This window comes from Pseudorasbora parva, chromosome 9, assembly GCF_024679245.1.
Source record: "Pseudorasbora parva isolate DD20220531a chromosome 9, ASM2467924v1, whole genome shotgun sequence".
In the NCBI taxonomy this organism is placed as follows: Eukaryota; Metazoa; Chordata; class Actinopteri; order Cypriniformes; family Gobionidae; genus Pseudorasbora; species Pseudorasbora parva.
In genome coordinates, this window is record NC_090180.1 from 42,814,829 (window position 1) to 42,835,048 (window position 20,220).

A 20,220-nucleotide genomic window follows, 5' to 3' on the forward strand; every position below is an offset into this window, starting at 1 on the left:
CTTTACATTTAATGAAAACGATTGAGCAGTACAAATCTAAAGTACAGAAAAGAATATTATAGAGTCTTAACAAGTTTACGGTGTTATTTGATTATGTAAATGTGTTGAACATGGACACCCTGAAACCATCTAATCATGTAAAATCTTCAACTGCATTAAAATGAATGCTGTTAAGCATTTTTAAATATTATCAGATTACATATTAACTTAAATACATCAAATTTGCTTATAGGAATAATATAGATCATAGGTTTGGCAATAAGTAACTGCTCTTCCCATTCCGAGCAGTTGCCTCTTTAGATCATTATTAGAGAGTCAACTACATTCATAACCATCAACAATTTCTACAACAGACTATTGGACAAAAAATAATAATACTATTATAATACACTGCAATCATAATTTTAAATCTGTAAATGTGACTATGAAATATAAAGCAAAAAATACAATCTCTCTCTCTCTCTGTTTGGAAATAATGTTTAAACTTTATACAAAGATCAAACAAAAATGAAAGACAAGAGCATCTATTCTCTGGAAGCCAGTCAATACATTTATATGAAAAAAGATTGAGAGCAATAAATGTATTCAACCCATTAAACCCCTTAAATCCACCCCTTCACCCATTTTCTCCGTAAACACATTTATGTTATAAAAAAACAATAGATTGATAAAGATGAGGCGTCATTCTCTGCCCAACACACTCGCATCTGTGTCATCCGCCTGAAGATCAGTTTTAAAACAACGGGCTTAAAAGAAAGAGTGAGAAGAGAAGATTCTTATCAGAGAAAGACCCTCTGTGTTGTGATTTAAACGGCAGATTAGTTTCTTATTTCCAAAAGGAACAGGACATAATATGACCAAATACAAAACATTTTCAAAATATATTACAAAATGACCTATTACATGAAAAATGTAAAATGCCATTACACTTGTAAAAACTTACTTTCGCACTGTCTCCAGAGTAAAGCCCTGTTTGTTGAGATGAATGTTCACCCGCTGGTTACAGCTAAGATCCGCTGGCCTATCCCGCAACCCAAGGTCTACACACTGGTTAGAAGATTTCCTGCATCTGAACCTTCATTCCAAACCATGCAAAATAACAACTGAGTTTTTCCACAACTGGGACATGTCACAAAGTTTAGACTGTTATAACATGATACTTCTTATTATAGTGTTTGGTTAATTGCTTTCACTTAACTTTGCAAAATGAGAAAATATGGGAATTGTATTGTACGTGACAAGTACAAACCCTTGAAAAGTCAGCGTGCAGCCGGGCCTTGGCTGTGAGTTCTGCAAGACACTGATGGCCTCCTCTCGTAACCAGTCGGCTTCTAAGCTACAATATAAATAAGAAACATTTTACAATCAGCATATAGTACGGCATAGTTTCAATGTTTATTTGAACACTTCATTCACTACAGTGTTTGTGAATGAGGGAAAATGTAAAGCTGAAAGTGCCTTGTAAAGGCAAAGCTAGTCTCAGTTTTTGGTGCTCAACAGATCCGGATGGCTCAGAAATCAAAATTACAACATTTATGTGCGTTTAGGTGATTTTGGTCAGAATAAAACAGACACATTTATATTTAAATTAAGAGTGATTGGTAGTACAGTACACAAAATGCCTTTATAGTGACAACATTCACAATAACAACTTGTGGATAATTTGACAAGATGTCATGATGAAATCGGTCTCTTACCTGATTTCTGTCAGACTGGGACAGTCTCTGGTGAAGGAGAGGACTGAATCAGCCCAGGCCTTTGTCAGACTTTTTAAACTTAGTTCCAACTTCTGCACAGACAGAGAACTCAGGAAAAATAGTAGTGTATCTCTGCCCATTTGTAGAAGTATTCGAAATAAGTTTGTCCAGTCAATGCTTATAAGCTCCGAGCGTGGGAAGGAAAGGCTGAATTGAGGCAGATCTTCGAATCTTCTGACCATGTGAAAACGAATTTCTAAACTAATATGAAAGACAGAGTTATTATCAAATGTAGCAACAGAGAAGTCTATTATTTTTCTTCTCTCAAATGAATCGCATTTCTGAGGGCCTAAACATGCTCAAACTCATGAAACTTTGCACACGTGTCAGAAGTGGTCTGATATGGGTTTTAGAATTAGCGCCAGATAGTGCCACCTACAAAATTTCAATTAAGAAATCTGAAAACCAACAGGAAGCGAGATATTTAAAATTTTCTCTAGAGAATTTCTCCTCCGAGACATTTAATCAGATCAACATCATATTTGCACAGTCTAATCTAAAGGCATTTGTGATGTTAAATTGTGAAGATCTTGAGTTTTAGAGGGTGTATCCGTGGCAGTCTAGATAATTCAATGTTTCGCCATGAAAGAGGAAGTTGTTGTAACTCAGGCATACAATGTCCGACCTGCCCCAAACGTATCATGTTTGATAAGGGTGTTTTCACACTTGGGTCCTCTTTAACAGAACCAAACTCAAACTCCTTTAAGTGGACCAAGAGGTGAACCAAGTGCAAAAGGACCCAGTTCTCTTTACGTTAATAAAATAACATTATAATATTTAAACATATGAAACTAAATATGTGTTTTAATGGCTACAACAAGTATAGTGCAGTACAGAGAAATGTAATGTTGGAGTGGGATTTGAGCGCACGTTGTTTCATGAGTGGAGTGTTCGTTTGCTTGGGCCATCACATGCTCTGGTGAGGAAGGAAGGTTTTTGAGTTTTGAGTCATTTTTATTTCCTGTCGCTGTGCAGGCTCTTTTACTGTAGGCAGTGTAAACAGCTCAATAGCCCTTTTTTTAATGTAGACCCTACTCCAATGATTGCAAGCAGGATCAATAATGTCAAAAATGTGATGTGCAGTCAAATGTCCCGGTGTGTATGCTGTTTAAACGAGTGCTCTCACTGATATTCTTGTTGTGCTTTGTGGAGTTTTGACGTGTTTTATACTCAATATTATTTCTTATTCAAATGCGGTGAATAACCCCCAAAAAAACAGCACCCCCAACCTAAAAATCTTCCTACGCTCCTGTCATAATGTTTTGGCCAGATAGTTGTGCAGTTTTGGCCAGCCTGAGATTTAAATAGTGTTAAAATGGTTAAATGGTAATTGATCTGGTTAATAATGCGACGGGTTATCAAAAATCTGTTCAAAATGTTATATGTTTGCTTTATTTTCCTTCACCTGGACACTTCTTTGTCGATTGTCAGATAAAACTTTTTGACAGAATGCCAGTCATGGATTTCCACACTGCAAATACAAGCATAAAAAAATCAATGGTAATGGTGAACCTCCTATTTTGAGTCAATAGTATACTAAAAAATATATTACCTTTGTGATCTCAGGGTCTGTCCTCTTGTGTAAACTTGCATCATGCCCCCCAAATCAGAATCTGATAAATATTCACCACCTTCTGGAATCCTTCAATATAAACACCAAAACATTAATGTACAAACTTTATACTGATAATCCCAAATCATTCTGTGACAAGTAACTAATTTCTGACAAATTATTAGCATGATCTAAAAAAAAAGGGGGAAAAAAAGACATGACGTGTTCAGCTATATCTAGAAATTAAAAAATGGTCTCTGTCATTTCCTTTAGTCTCCTCTGATTAGCAGTATTTTATCCTCCACAATTTGGTTGTTGGAGAAATGTCTGTAGGTTATGATCAACCTCAAAGCTAATGTTGTATTGCCACGCTGTTTCCTTCAGGACTGAGCAACATTAATATTTGAACTGAGAATCACGTTCAGATTGACAGACAGATGTACGAACAGACAGAAAAAGAACAATTGAAAAATAGACAGACATGGATGGATGGATGGATGGATGGATGGATGGATGGATGGATGGATGGATGGATGGATGGATGGATGGATGGATGGATGGATGGATGGTGGCACAACTGCAATGACTCAGTACGCAGCTGGACAAAGTACTCACCTTACAGAGCGAAATTTGTGAATTGCAGGCCGAATGATAGCCAGCTTTTCTGATGTTAATCGACAGAAAGCAAGAAGCAGTTCTTCAATACACTCGCAGCACTGAGCGCAGTACACCAGGACCCAGCAGTCTGTTCTTCTTAAGACTGTATTGTATATATAAACGCTTGGCCAGGCTTCTGTAACTTCTTTCACGAAGTCTGCTTCATGGAGCTCGTATAGGCAGTGAAAAAAAAATAGAGTCCTCTCAGAATAAGAATTAGACATCTCTGCAAAGATCCATTTTTTCAGATGGTCCCGCATGTTTGAATGAACTAAAAGGCCATGTCTCTCCAAAAGTGTGCGTCTTGTGTTCCCATTCAAAAGACCAAAAATGAAGTGCACGACGGCTGCAAAACGCGGCGCCTCATACTGGACAATCTCTGGGTTCTTATGAATGGAAAATATTTGTGTGAGTTTCTTTTTTGACTCAAATTCATCAAGAATGAGATAGTACAGAGCGGTGAAGAACTCCTGAAAGCTGAGATGCATGAAACTGAACATTGTCTCCTGGTGGATTCTTTTTTTGAAGAGGAACTTGCACAAGAACGGACTGCCAGCAGGGTCGGAAACCATTTCATACACGGTCTTCTCATCAAACAGGACTTGCTGTGCCAGTATCCCTTTCTCTGCCAGCTTACCCAGACTCTTCACCAGGGTGGGAACGGACTGACCCAAACCCTGGCAGTGATGATCTAGTAGAGTGCACAGGAAGTCTACATATATAGACGTGGTCGTCTCCAGTCCGCTGGTTACATCTGCATCCTCGCTAAGCCTCTCTCGGATAACCGTGCAGATGATCCAGCAGATTACTGGGATGGAGCAGGCCGTGAGGAGAGTTTCATTTGCTCTTACATACTCGTAGCACTCCCTTCTCAGAGAAGCCAATAATCTCAGTGAAACTGTGAGGTTCCTTAAGCACGTTCTTCAGGGTGTCAATAGCTGTAGATCTGGTGGTGACCAGAAGGCATGACTCTCTCAGAATTTTCCCCTTTAACAGGGCACAAAGAGTGACATCAGGTGGGGCTTTCTGGTTAGGATCTGTTAACGGCTCACTGGCTCGGATCTTTTGATAAAGGTCTTCTGTGAATTTCAGTTCATCGAATCCATCGACGAGGAAGAGCACTCGCTCTGGTGACTGCTGCAGTATTGTAGATATCTGATCAGATGTTAAACAGCAATTGTACATTAGGAGCTCCACCAAAGTCGTTCTGCTAGAAATGTGGCTTATTTCTTTACACTTCAGGTGGAAAACAATATCAAATTTAGTTCTGTAGAGATTAGAGGCCCAGTCCATCATCATTTTCTGTACAGTGAAGGATTTGCCATTGCCAGAGTTCCCCTGCAATATGACAGCACCGGGAGAGATACCACCGCTGTCTGGGTTGAACAGAGTGTTCAGACCGATGGATTCTTGAGCGCTTCTGGAACCGAGCACCTGCTGGAAAGTCTGTCCTCTGGAGGAAATCTCTTCTTCTCGCTCCTGCTGATCTCTATGTTTCTGAATAATCAGAGGTTGTATGTAGCGATCAGAAAGCAGCACGTGCTCACCAGGCTGAGAGTTGTACTCTGTCACATACTGGTACTCATTGCGTATCTGCTCCTTGTATTTGAGAAGCACTGATCTCCTTTCTGTAGAAATAAAATAAACAAAAGATTAGTATTTCTCTGACTTTTTAATACTGCTTATGTATCTGTGATTTTGTATAACAAAATTTTCAAAGAACTAGAGGTGATAAAAACTGATGTTTTTGTCGCCTTGTGTCGGCTACATCTGGACCAGAAAGCTGCGCTTGAACACACAGAACAGACTACAGCCGACTGTATATGAGCATGTGCGCTCTCTGCCTGAGTCTAAGCAATTAACTAAATATATACAGTATAGGGCTGCACGATTATTCGAAATCGAACCGCAATCGCGATTTGGCTTGTGTGCGATTATGAAAGCTCAAAGGCTGCAATTTTAATTAAATAAATAAATGCCCAGTGTGTTAGCGAAAGAGTGAAAGACTGAAAAAGAGTGAAAGAGTGAAAGACTGAAAAAGAGTGAAAGAGTGAAAGACTGCGAGTTTAAGTCGCTTAAAATGTGCGTTTGAAAAAGCAACACGAATCAAACATTTTCACAAACTAGTGAAGCGTTCATAAACCTGTTCAACTAAAGACATTGTTTAATAACTAACATGTTTTACCTCACTTTATATCGTCAGTCGAGTGTTTGTGAGCTGATGTGGCTTCTCATCAGAGTGAGGCAGACGATGCGTTATTTTATAGCATTCTATGTCAATAAGCACTGCATTATAATACACTTTATTATTATGAAAATACCCTTGACGGCTTGAAGAACTCAAATACACCATATTTTGCTGCAGTCGTGTTTATTGTCATCATATTTAATCAAAGCGTCTCTATCTTCTGTTTACACCGCATTAGCTTCACATTTCCTGAAAATGAACGTCAATTACTGCTCTGAGGCAAAATGTGGCGTTTTCCGCTCAAGGGCGCCCTCTGGCTTTCAGTATGAATGAAAAACGTTTGGGTAATCAATAATAAGAAAATAATGCTTAATACATTTTAAAACTTAATAAACTTTAAAAATTATAAATTTGTTGGACAATCCATGTTTTTCTTCAATGTACAGGAGTTTGTTTTCCCCACAGTGGATGCACAAGAGACAGACTTTAAGAATAACTCCTTAGGCTTAGACCTTTCTAATGTTTTTAGTCATAGGCTGTCTGCATATTAATCGGTAACCCAGCCGTTTTTAAAAAAAATAAGTTTTCTGTAAAATATTACAAATTTTATTTGTAATTGTTTAATTGTTATATTCTGACATACTATTTTTTATTTGTAATTAAGAATATGTTATTGTAATGGTACTATTTCTTATTTTTAAAAACATTTTTTGCAGTATAATAATAGTCATAATAATTATTATTAGTCACATTAATATAAAAACACAAAATGTTATATACACACACTTTTCATTTGTAAAAAATTATAATAACAATAATCGCATTTTAAATCGCAATCGCAATTTTACCCAGAATAATCGCAATTATATATTTTCCCCAAATCGTGCAGCCCTAATACAGTATACATATCGGCAGGTATTAATAGTCTATATTCGTTTTTCAAAAGGAGATACTGAAACAAGAATAAACAATATATACGCAGACATACAATATATAAACAAAGCAGCGCTTGCCTACCATTTAGAATCAGTTATGTTGAAAACTTTCTTCATTTTAACTGGCTCATGCTATTATGAAAGTATTAGTGTTTTGCAATGCTCAGGTAGGATAACATAACATTAGACCAGCCTTCTGTTTGTGCCATCTTGATTTACTTGCTCTATTTCACCACTTTTGCTTTAATTCTCGTGAACTGATTTGTTCACTAAACTGAACATCCAATCAGAGTTCCCAGTCTCACTGACAGCCCTGACACAGATTTAACAATGAACCGGGCAAACTGCCGCCAGCGTGTAGAACACATTGCAAGAAATAGCCCAACAGATGAACTTAGACGTAAAAAAAAATTGAATTACATAAGATTTTAAGTTAATATTTCAAAAAGTTTACAACACTGTCATATTCAAGGTTTTCTGGTGTTGCTTTATGTTCACAAGACCAAATAAATAAACAGATAAAATATTTAACCAAATAAATCAAAGCCACATATCTAACATATCATATGGGTTCCAAATTTGAAGTTGATATCACAAACATTTTGTTTAGGCGCTTTAACAAAAATAGCCACATTGACACCAACACTCTATTTATTCTCTTTTGTGTCAGCTCTCTTGTCACTAATTAATACATTTCTGTCACAATATAATTTCTACCATAAAATAGTCACCAAATATGAAACCTTGAGTATCAGACATTTCCAATGATGTATTTTGACAAGATTACGAGAAGTTTCCATTATAAAATAGTACAGTAAATTTGAAAATATGAAGCCAGACACCGCCCACTTGGGGAAGGAACCCATTAAAAGGATTTAAAGTACCATTTCCATGGAATGGAATGTTTTATTTATTTATTTTTCTCCTATTTTTACCCCAAATGGGGCAATGGAAACACTACGGAGTGCTTAACATTCCTACACTGTAAAAAAAAAAACTGGTTGTTTTTTGTTGGTTTAACTTAAAAAAGTAAGTAACCTGGTTGCCTTAAAATTTTGAGTTTATTGAAATTAAAAATATGAGTTGATACAATGAAGGAAATTTGTTTAATAAATAGAAACTCAAAATATTATTGTATCTGAACCACATAAAAAATGTGATAAATCATGAAAATAGCACTATTTGGCATGTTTCACTGCATCATCAGAAATAAAACACACACAATTACCCAATATGCTTACAAAATAATTTAATAATATTTTAATAAAGGTTGTCGAATCTTAAAAAATTGTCATTGTATTAACTCCAAATTTTAATTTCAATGAACTCAAAATTTTAAGGCAACCAGGTAACTTTTTTTCTAAATAATTTTTTACAGTGTAAGTATTTGGTTGCTCTCAGGAAAAGTCCACAAGTAAGACCCAAATACAGAAGTCCTAAACTGTATGACGTTCCAGGAAATCCCTTATGAACATGGGTGTCGTCACAGAGTCTGGTCATAGAGTGTACATGGACATTTTCATAAAAATCATCATTACCTGAGGTTTGTGTTCTCTCATTTGGGGTGTTTGGGTGATGTCCAGTGATACCTGTAGAAGATTACACATTCCTTCATTTAGGATATATCCAGATGTATCAGGTTTAGTGTTTTATGTTTAGAATTATGGATAGTGTCAATAAATATATACAATTAGATTATTTATATATAAATAATATGTTGTCAGAAAAATCTTATATTATCAGCATCAACATACTGTACTAAAAATAAAATACTGTAAATAACACATTTTTACCAGAGTACGCATTATGTAGGATCTATATATATTGTTGTATTGTTTTTATATATGTTGTAATTGTTTTCCCCTTCAAATAATTTGATGTCTATCTCTTCTTATTACACTACAATATTCAGAATTTCGTTGATCGTTGAACTTGTTATATGTAATAAGAAGAGATAGACATCAAATTATTTGAATGGGAAAACAATTACAACAGCATAAATTGAATCAGCACTAAGCCTAACAATTGTATGTACAATGTGATGTTAAAAGGTTGGTTAATCATATTATGATACTGCCTCAGAGTTAACTTTAAAGAGTCAAAGGAAAGGTCTAGCCACTTAAACTCCGTGGACCCTGTACAGGGTCCAGAATAAAATCGTCATATATATTTTCAATTTTAAATGTCTATGGAGGAGCTATGATGTCATATGTGGTACCATTTGAAAGCTTAGAGTCTCTACTTTCTGAAGATATGTATCACTTTGGCATTTGTTTTATACAAATTAATGTATTTACACTAAATTACTCTGGTGCCATTTCTGCCTGGATTTGGCCTACCCAAATTGAAAAGCCTTCCATACACAAATACAGTGGTCTAGGTTCAAAATGTTGGCGTCATTTTACAGGAAACCCTTTAAAGTTACATAAAACACTGCTAAAAGTGAGAAACATGTAAGGTTTTCTGAGCTGTAATAAACCCCCAAAAGAGATGCTTTTTTTTTGTTATAAATTCATATTTGAAATCCTGAGCTCTACACTGTAAAAAAAGGCAAATTTTGAACTTTTGCAGTACAATCGACTTGGATGTTTAAGTTATTTCAACTTAAATTATGTTAAACTGACTTTAAAAAATGAGTTGCATGTTGTATAACTAATAAAAACAAGTTTAACATTGCTTAACTTATTTTGATGAGTTAAAACAATGTAAAAACATATGTTGTCATAACTTATTGAACGTATAATTTTTTACAGTGTAGGACCCTGCAGACAGTTTGGGCTTTTTCCAGCATATTAAATTAATCTAATGACTCTAGAATATTGCATTTATATCACTGTATATGGTGGGGTGGAGGTGGGGGTGGAGGGGTGTAGCAGGGGAGGGGGGGAATTAGGAGGGGGGGGGTCATCCCTTTAGACCCATTTGAATAAATCTTGCATATACAACATTACACAGACAAACTTCTTTTCCCACTATTTTCTGGAATTTAGGGGAAACATCCCAAACTGTCTGCAGAAACCTAGAGCACATAGGGCCAGATTACACTTTAAAAAAAGTGAATTTATAATTTTTTTAAAAAAAAACTATTTATTTTGTTGGGGGGGCGGGGGGGGGGGTATTACAGCTTGAACAACATATACTTACATGTTTATCACTTTTAGTATGTAACTTCAAAATCCAGGCGAAAATCACAAAAACCTGCCTTGTTTGTTGCCTGTTTATTCTCCGTGTGTTTACAGTCCTGTGCTGGATCGTTGGCGTAATCCAAAATTGCCCCCTAAACTGTTAAACTGGGCGTTATTTGAGGGGACAGCCATTTGCAGTGGTGTCTGAGACCATAGTGGACGTTATTGAGTGCACTCATTCAATCCCACATAGCACAGCAATAACGAGTGTCCTCCTGATGTACACACAGCACCTGTCCGAATTCACTCACTCTTTTTTCATTCATTCCTTCAAGTGAACTGTATTAGTGGACTTACATAGGGAATAGTGATTGATGGTTTAGGGGGCAAGTCCGGATTCAGCCTACGTCTCCTGTTTCCCTGCCCTACTCATGTTCCTTACCCCGCTGTTTTGTCTTAGTTTAGTTTGGTTTGTTCTGTTTAACTGAGTTCTTGTCATATTTTATTAATATTTTCTAAACTATAGTGAATAAACTGTGATTATGTGAAAAAATCAGATTTTTTTTAGATTTGACTGTACATTCATACAGCTGGATACTGATGTGAAAATATTTATAGTGAAAAGATGTCTGACCATCACAGACTGAATTCTTGTCTAAATACAAAGAATCTAACCTTCAAAAATGTATATTTTTCTGTAGTACTGTGGAAATGAAGTGGTGTACACTTATATTGTAACATTTTAAACTACAATTTGTTATTTATAAAAAAAAAAGGGATCATGCCATTTCTTGTAACCCCTGTGCTAATTTTTGCATGCTCTTAAAGCCAAGTGAGACACATTATACCGAAATGAATAAAGCAAGAACAATACTGAGAATTCTAAAACTAAAAAGTTAATTCAACTCTGCTGATAAATTAATGTTACAGCAAAACCCAGAAAGTAGACTTACTGACATTGCGGTCCATTTCAGGTCACTCTGTGAAAGAGAAAAAAAGGTGATAAAAGATAGAAGATTTACTTGCACATAATTCACAGATATATGCATAATTGTATTATCCTCTTACCCTGAAAATTGCATTAGTAGGTTTTTACCTTATTTTAAGAGTGATTAAAATCAAAACAGCTTGCCAGTCACAACAGTGCACAATAGCAAATAGTGCTACATGAGTGGATATCTTCTCATGCCATATAACACCATATAAACATTACATATTGCTTGAGGTTCAGAGACAGAAGCTTGTCATTGTCAACCAACTCGCAACTATTGTTTAGTTTCGCTTTCGTTTGCCATTAACACGTGATCTACTTGCTTCAGTTGAAGAAAACCACGTGACTTTCAGACAAGCGCCAAAACCAACATTGTCAGATGCACAAACTCAGTCAGATGCACAACTCACTTTTGCTCCACATTTCTCAGTGTATATGGTGCAAAAGTGAGAGCGGGCAGAACTTGTCATTTGAAGGCGGAAAGCAGCACGTGAGACTCGTGGCAGCAGATTCGAGCAGTTGTAGTGATTGGACTTGTGATTGTGTTAGAAAAATATCCAAGAAAAGTAATGCATTTGTGATCAAATATTCTACAAGTGTTCAACTCTCATTGCATGGATTCACATGTTAATGCGCGGATGTTCAAAATTTGTCCGTGACTTCACATTTTTGATACGGGTGTGTGACTGCGTTTTGCACCATATGCACTGCAGCAACTGCAGCATAAATGTGAGCGTATGAGTTTCTTCATTTGTGATTCGTAGGATTTGCGCACCTGCAGTGAAAAATGTGTGATGGTGTAACTGTTGTGTTGTGTTTGTAAGAGAGAGAGAAAAAAGCTACAAGTTTACAACTGCTAAAAGATTTTTCTCTGTGACTTCAAATTTATTGATACACGTGTGGATATGCTCTACAGATACAAATTTCACTCTTGTTTTGCACCAATAATACCTTCATTTTGAGGGTGTGTGTGTTTATCTCACCCCAGTTTACCTTATAGGATTAGTTTATTAATATTTTTAGTATTAATAACCTAATCTTATTTATTTATTAAAGACTCTGAGTTGAATAAACAGCATAACCAAAATACATTTTATTGTTTCCATATCAACATGTCGTCAAATAACTTGTTGATATGGCTAAATTTAATGTAGCTGTAAGCAATGAGCAGCATAAGGACATGGTCAGATGAGTTCACATCATGCTATGCTGCTCCTCCACACGAGTCTTGTAGTCAAGAACAATATTTTAGAGCCTGAAAAATATCTTAGAATCAATAAATACAATTAGAATAGTAATTAATTAGAGTTATAGAGTTGCTTTTGAAATCAATATATATATATATTATATACACACACACAAATCAATATCATATTTGCAATTGTGCTATTATTTATGAAAAGTGCTTGTGCTCTTGTGATATAGCTTAATTATATCATATAATATAAAAAACGAGATTTCATACACATAGCCTACTTTTTTGCAATCATATCTTGAATTTTGTGGGCAAATGTAATAACTTTAGTGACATTTTTGACACAATCCCCCGTTAATTTTTGACCCGGCACAACAGTAACAAAAGATATCAAATTAGAAATAAGTTATTGGTTGCATCTGAATCAGTAAATTTTACATGCAATCACATTAATGATGTTAACATAAATCAAACAATGCACAGGCAACTTAGAGAAATCCCCACAGCCGTGGTCCTGAAATGAAGACCCGAGTCCTTTTAGTCTGAGACCAAAACATGACCGGTCACAAATGTGTTTAAGACCGAGACTAGACCAAGAACATTAAAAAAAAAATTGAGAAAGGTCTACAACACTAACATTTCTTCCATGACATCCCTCCGTTTAGTCTTGTCTTGTTAATTTCATCTTAAGGTAAAGCCACAGGCAAATTTTCTCTGACGCTTTAAAAACACTTTCATTCAAAATAATAAGATGAATTACTATGTGTTCATTAAATGTCTATTAGTCGGATAAATAGATAAAGTCTTCATCGTCAGGGTCCTCAGGGTCACCATCATCGTGGTCTTCTATCTCAATGTTATCGATTGTGAATAGTCTTGTGAGAGAGTCCCTGCTGAAGATGGCCTTCACTTTCTTATTGAAGGCTGAAGATCTGGATGTGTCCGACATGATTTTATTGAACCCATCTGTCATTTTACTGCGCTTCAATCTTAAAAAAAAATGAACAACATTAAACCGTTAATAATGGAGCAAATCTTCAATAAACCATTAAATAAGATTATAAAACAAACCCTGTGATGATAATCCTGCAATCTGAATCCATCTTAGAGCTCTGCAGGATCCTCACAACAGCCTCCATCAACAAGCCACCGCTTCCTATGCAGTCATATCTAAACCATAAACACATTTCAACAGAAATATTTTAATTTTTAATGTTTACTTTAAAAAATACCGGTAACACTTTACAATACGGGTCCACTAATATGCATTCATGCTCAACTAATGCACAGATAATCTTGAGTTAATGTATTACTAATGGTGAACTAACCCATTTATTAATGATTACTGCATAAGGAACTAATGAAGATTCTACATCATTAATAGATTAATTAATCATTAAATTGTTATTAGTTAAATGTGTCATAATGTATTAATTCCTTAATAACATATTATATTAACTAATAATGTAAATGAATGTGTTTATTACCACAAGGGGTCAAAGCCATGCATTTCAACTTCCAGTTGTCTGCTTTAATTAATCATTAGCTAATGATTTACAAAGATGTTCTTGTGATGTTCTGACTTCACTTGTTGGGGCACATGACTACAGGTCCTTCTCAAAAAATAAGCATAAGCATTGTGATAAAGTTCATTATTTTCCATAATGTAATGATACAAATTTAACTTTCATATATTTTAGATTCATTGCACACCAACTGAAATATTTCAGGTCTTTTATTGTTTTAATACTGATGATTTTGGCATACAGCTCATGAAAACCTAAAAAAATTAGCATATCATGAAAAGGTTCTCTAAACGAGCTATTAACCTAATCATCAGAATCAACTAATGATTCCTGGGGCTTTTAAAAACTCCCAGCCTGGTTCATTACTCGCAAATCCGCAATAAACCGCAATCATGGGTAAGACTGCCGACCTGACTGCTGTACAGAAGGCCATCAGTGACACCCTCAAGCGAGAGGCAAGACAAAGAAAGAAATTTCTGAACGAATAGGCTGTTCCCAGAGTCCTGTATCAAGGCGCCTCAGTGGGAAGTCTGTGGGAAGGAAAAAGTGTGGCAAAAAAACGCTGCACAACGAGAAGAGGTGACCGGACCCTGAGGAAGATTGTGGAGAAGGACCGATTCCAGACCTTGGGGGACCTGCGGAAGCAGTGGACTGAGTCTGGAGTAGAAACATCCAGAGCCACCGTGCACAGGCGTGTGCAGCAAATGGGCTACAGGTGCCGCATTTCCCAGGTCAAGACACTTTTGGGCTACAGAGAAGCAGCACTGGACTGTTGCTCAGTGGTCCAAAGTACTTTTTTTCAGATGAAAGCAAATCTTGCATGTCATTCGGAAATCAAGGTGCCGGAGTCTGGAGGAAGACTGGGGAGAATGAAATGCCAAAATGCCTGAAGTCCAGTGTCAAGTACCCACAGTCAGTGATGGTCTGGGGTGTCATGTCAGCTGCTGGTGTTGGTCCACTGTGTTTTATCAAGGGCAGGGTCAATGCAGCTAGCTATCAGGAGATTTTGGAGCACTTCATGCTTCCATCTGAAAAGCTTTATGGAGATGAAGATTTAGTTTTTCAGCACGACCTGGCACCTGCTCACAGTGCCAAAACCACTGGTAAATGGTTTACTGACCATGAACCTCATAGAGAATCTGTGGGATATTGTGAAGAGAAAGTTGAGAGATGCAAGACCCAACACTCTGGATGAGCTTAAGGCCGCTATCGAAGCATCCTGGGCCTCCAGAACACCTCAGCAGTGCCACAGGCTGATCGCCTCCATGCCACGCCGCACTGAAGCAGTCATTTCTGCAAAAGGATTCCCGACCAAGTATTGAGTGCATAACTGAACATAACTATTTGAAGGTTGACTTTTTTTGTATTAAAAACACTTTTCTTTTATTGGTCGGATGAAATATGCAAAAATTTTTGAGATAGGAATTTTGGGTTTTCATGAGCTGTATGCCAAAATCATCAGTATTAAAACAATAAAAGACCTGAAATATTTCGGTTGGTGTGCAATGAATCTAAAATATATGAACGTTTAATTTTTATCATTACATTATGGAAAATAATGAACTTTATCACAATATGCAAAAAAATTTTGAGAAGGACCTGTATTACCTAATTGATTAAGTAATATGTAATTGTGGTTATGGGTTTTGAATTAATTTTGAATTAGTTAATAGTCATGTGCCCCAACAACATAATATCTTTGTAAATCATTAGCTAATGATTAATCAAAGCAGACAACTGGAAGTTGAAATGCATGGCTTTGACCCCTTGTGGTAATAAACACATTCATTTACATTATTAGTCAATATAATATGTTATTAAGGAATTAATACATTATGACACATTTAACTAATAACAATTTAATGATTAATTAATCTATTAATGATGTAGAATGTTCATTAGTTCCTGATGCAGTAATCATTAATAAATGGGTTAGTTCACCATTAGTAATACATTAACTCAAGATTATCTGTGCATTAGTTGAGCATGATTATCTGTGCATTAGTTAAACACATATTGTAAAGTGTTACCAAAATATCTTTAGAAAAGATTCATTTTTAAATCTGCACTCAAGGACAAACGGCAATGTCTTACCTGATCTCCTGAAGGCTGGGGCAGACTTCTGCAATGAACAGAATCTTCCTCACCCAGTTCTCCGTCAGAGTGCTGATCTCGAGTCTGACTCTCTGAAGACCAGAAACGGAGATCAAGCTGGACACCAAATCTCCAACAAGCTCTTCATGCTCTGAATAGCTGGATTATGAGCAAAACAATTAAAAATGCACACTGATGGCAAATGATATGGGGCATATTTGCTATGACATATTCATTTTCACATACATACATACTGTAATGAAATGGCAGAATCCTTACCTTTCTTCTAAACCTTTAAGGAGGTCAAGGGTTTCAAAGAGTTCCTCTGCATCGAGTTTAGGAATCTCTGAAGATGGTGATGTAAATGAAATGAATGATGGGGATATTTCATTCATGCTATCGCGGGCCAACCGAATGTCAACTGTCCAGCTTGAAAAGAGACGACAATGTAAGTCACAAGTGCATATTCATGCTCATATTAAGAATCTGTGTCATTACAATCAGGACAGTTAGGGATGAACTCACGTCGAGTCTGTCATGTTTTTGGTGATGTTGAGAGAGGAACACACATTGATCACATTGTATCTGTTATTATGGTCCACCTGCAAACTGACAGGCAAGAAAAAAACAGGGCTGATATTTTACATATATAAAATGTACCATAATATCTGATCCACCTGCTTGAAGTTAATCTTTTAGTTTAAGACAATAATACATTTTGTCTTGTTCCAGAACCAGTTTCACTCTATAAATCACAACAAAGAAGAAAAGACTATCATAACTATTCATTTTATTTAATGTGGAACAAATATAGTTATCAAACAGAATACTATAATACAGAATATAACTACAGATTGCTCTTTAGTTTTCCTTCTTTGTAGCAGGAGCATTGGCAGATCATCATACCAGACGCTCTGGAGACTGGGACATGTGTGACACAGAGAGAAGATCTTTGGTGCCCAGTTCTTAGTCAGGCTGTCCGTCGTCAACATCACCTTTTTCAGACCAGACACCGAGGTTAGGGAAGACAGCAGAGCGTCCACACTCTCGTCAAAATCAGGGCTTCTGTTGTCACATTGAAATGGATACATCTTTAGTTAAAGAGAATCTAATGTGCTTTACATTTTCACCTTTCTTTAGTGTGTAATGTTGCTGTTTGAGCATGAAAAAGTTCTGCAAAGTTACAAAACACAAAGTAATTCTGCAGGGAGTTGCACTCTATATCAGTAACACTGTTTCTGAACTCCCTGAAATGAGTCATGAGTTTTCTTTTGGGAATGAACACATCACAATATTCCACAGATCATAAATATGTCTTGCCCAATGAATATGCAAAAAAGGGGACAAGGCCTGGTTGAGTCGTGTTAGTAGTATGTTAAAACTGGTTATGGTAAGGGACGTGACATTTCTGAAACATGCTCAAAGCGCTTGACCAATCACTACTGATGATCTAGCCAGCCAATCAGATCAGAGCACACTGCACTTTTCATAATGAGGGGCATAAAGTTACACTATGTAACTTTTCCGTCCGCTAGAGGGTGTTGCCCTCTATTCAAAACAAAAGCATAGTTTGATGATGCAAATCTTGAGAATCTTGGGACATGTGGTCTTCACCTCACAGCCGGTGGAAAAGAATCAGGATAGGACTCAGGCAGAAATCAAGTTCATGGATAAGATTATTAACGTTACTGTAGTATGAAGCAGAGCAGACCGAGTGTGAGCAAGGCCACTGGAGTGATTTTTACGCAAACACACGGCTCGCGAGCAGCGAAACTTTTATTACGACGGGACACAGTCGCCGGTGCCATTTCTGCTTTTCCGGTCATGAGTATGAGGTAACGCAGCTCTGTTTATCATATTAGATACATTTAAGTGTGTTTAAAATGATGTTCTGACGTTACTCTGTGCGTTCACTCAGCGGCTGCTTTGACACTTGTTCACACTGCTAAGAGTAAAGCGCTTCTGCAGAATAAAACCAGAAACAGAGAGTAACGCAGATATGACGCAATTGACAGGCGACTCCCTCAGACGTCCCAGCTCCTTGGTTAAAATAGCAATTTTCTCAATATTTACAAATAGTTGGAAACATTTGGGATATTTTTTCCAACCCCCCTGTCTTATAGTGAGTAATAAATGATTGATGTAATTTCACTTATTGCTTGATGGTGCCTTGATTATGCAGAGCTTTTATTCTGCCGCAGATGACCGCTTCCGCTTCTTCTGCTCATCTATGTGTGGTAATGCAGTGCTGTTTTATTATATAAGATACATTATTTGAGTGTGTTAAAAAGTTATGTTATATAATGCTACTCGGTGCATTTACTCAGCGGCTACTCTGAGACACTATGATACCTAGATCAATATCAGGCATGGTAAAACATGGTAGTCACGGTAAAAACACGACTTAAACAATAACGCTTTCTGTGTTGAGTTATGTGTCCAAACAGTTGCTCACCCGTCTAATAAAACACATAATATATGAATGCGTCTTCGTGTTTCCATGGTTTCTAAAAAAATAAAAATCAAGGGTAACGCGGGCGTGATGTCATTGATAGGCGATGTATGGACACGGCCCTTATCTTGGTTAAAATGGCTTATTTCTTTGGATTTTAACATTCTTGGAAACATTTGGGATCATTTAATTACACAAGCCTTTAATGACAATTTTACTGCTCACCTTATAGAGATTCCTCTGCACCGGTTATATGCTCGTAGAAAGGTTTTCCAGTCACTGCTAGTTTCTCCAGGGTTTTCAGACAGGGTGAGCTCTATCCGTGAGAGCAGAGACTGTGTGCTGGGACTGGAGCGACTGCACTTGAAAAACAAGCTGAAATAGACATAGTAAATAAATACATAAAACTGTCAAGTTAGCCATAGCACATTACAGCAGTTTATAAAATTCTGTGATGGAAAAACTGTATTTGGCTGTTTTAAAACAACATATAATGTATATCAGTACAAAATTAATTTGGAAGAATTTTTAGCATTCACTCTTCTAGGGCATTCTAACATTTGATCAGATTTATGTTAATCCACTTTGAATCCATTTTTAAAATGGCTGCAATACATTTATGCATGCAGCAGATGCTTTTATTCAAAATGACTGACATTCAAGGTATACATTCTATCAATACATGCATTCCCTGGGTCTCGAACCCATGACCATGGCATTGCTAGCACATTTTCTACTGGTTGAGCATGAAACAGGGCTCAACTCCTACTAGTCGTTCTTAATTGCTCTAAATACAGTAGCACCATAAAATATACAGTAATTTAATATTATTTAAAAAAGACCTTCCAGTATATTCATATCAAATCACTCATCAACTAGCTCTCAGTGTATATTCCTAATTCTGGTCTGTGGTCTTCAGTATGTATAAGTAATTCAGTGATTTCTACCTGCATTGTCCAGAAAAAGTTTTCCACATTCCAATATCTGACCAAAGTAAGCATTCCTCATTGTCCAGCTCATCAGAATCACTTCAGGTAGAAGACACATAGCCTTTGTTAGTTATTGTTCAGATTGATTCCATCAGTATCAGTGTATGTCCAGTATATTCTCACTTGATTTCATAGCCGCATTCACTGAGAGGCGAGGACATGCCGTCTTCATCACTGTCATCTGACATCTGTCTAGCAGACTGACACCTGTGAATATTTTCACAAACCGTTTCACTGTTAGATGTGTGAATACGGTTCTGCCTCAAATACAATTAAACTGAATAATCCACCACAAATATTACAAAAAGTCAAACAAAAAACGGACACTTTTTAATCAAGACTTGCACTATATTTTATGTCGCTGAATTTGTATGTCAATGAATATAGTGTTTCACTCTGAAAATTTTACAGATTACAGAAGTATAATGGTTTCCAATAAGACTCTTATGTAAAAACTGTCATCGAAGTCATTGGATCTGTCTGAATCAATTTCATTACATTATCATATTATTATAAGAATTACATATAAAAGTATTACATTATCATGTTATTATTCATAATGCAAAACATTTTTCCTGATGTTCATTTTTTCCCATTATGAGCTCAAGATTGTATTACATAATGTAATGTAATAATGTAATAGTTTTCTCATAACATAATGAAATGTTGAACTCATAATGTAATAACAAATTGTACAGTATGAAAAATATGAACTGATCTCAATATAATAATATTAGTATTCCTTTACAGTACATTTTA

General features: G+C 36.3%; 1 protein-coding gene and 1 pseudogene across 3 annotated transcripts in view; both read right to left on the bottom strand.

Annotated features, from left to right (window-relative positions):
* Positions 1-12,162, bottom strand: LOC137089887 (NACHT, LRR and PYD domains-containing protein 1 homolog; annotated as a pseudogene).
* Positions 12,083-20,220, bottom strand: part of LOC137089195 (uncharacterized) — a 20,060-nt gene continuing 11,922 nt past the window's right edge. For 2 of the 3 annotated variants that reach the window (XM_067452714.1, XM_067452713.1), the window contains exons 19-27: positions 19,585-19,668; positions 19,420-19,500; positions 18,698-18,847; positions 16,927-17,085; positions 16,546-16,629; positions 16,300-16,449; positions 16,021-16,179; positions 13,472-13,570; positions 12,083-13,389 (exon numbers count right to left, since the gene is read on the bottom strand). In XM_067452714.1, coding sequence (XP_067308815.1) covers positions 13,182-13,389; positions 13,472-13,570; positions 16,021-16,179; positions 16,300-16,449; positions 16,546-16,629; positions 16,927-17,085; positions 18,698-18,847; positions 19,420-19,500; positions 19,585-19,668 — 1,174 coding nt within the window. In that variant the 3' untranslated portion in view covers positions 12,083-13,181. Of the gene's footprint in view, positions 13,390-13,471; positions 13,571-16,020; positions 16,180-16,299; positions 16,450-16,545; positions 16,630-16,926; positions 17,086-18,697; positions 18,848-19,419; positions 19,501-19,584; positions 19,669-20,220 lie in introns of those variants that run through there. The other variant, XR_010907649.1, reaches the window with a different exon arrangement.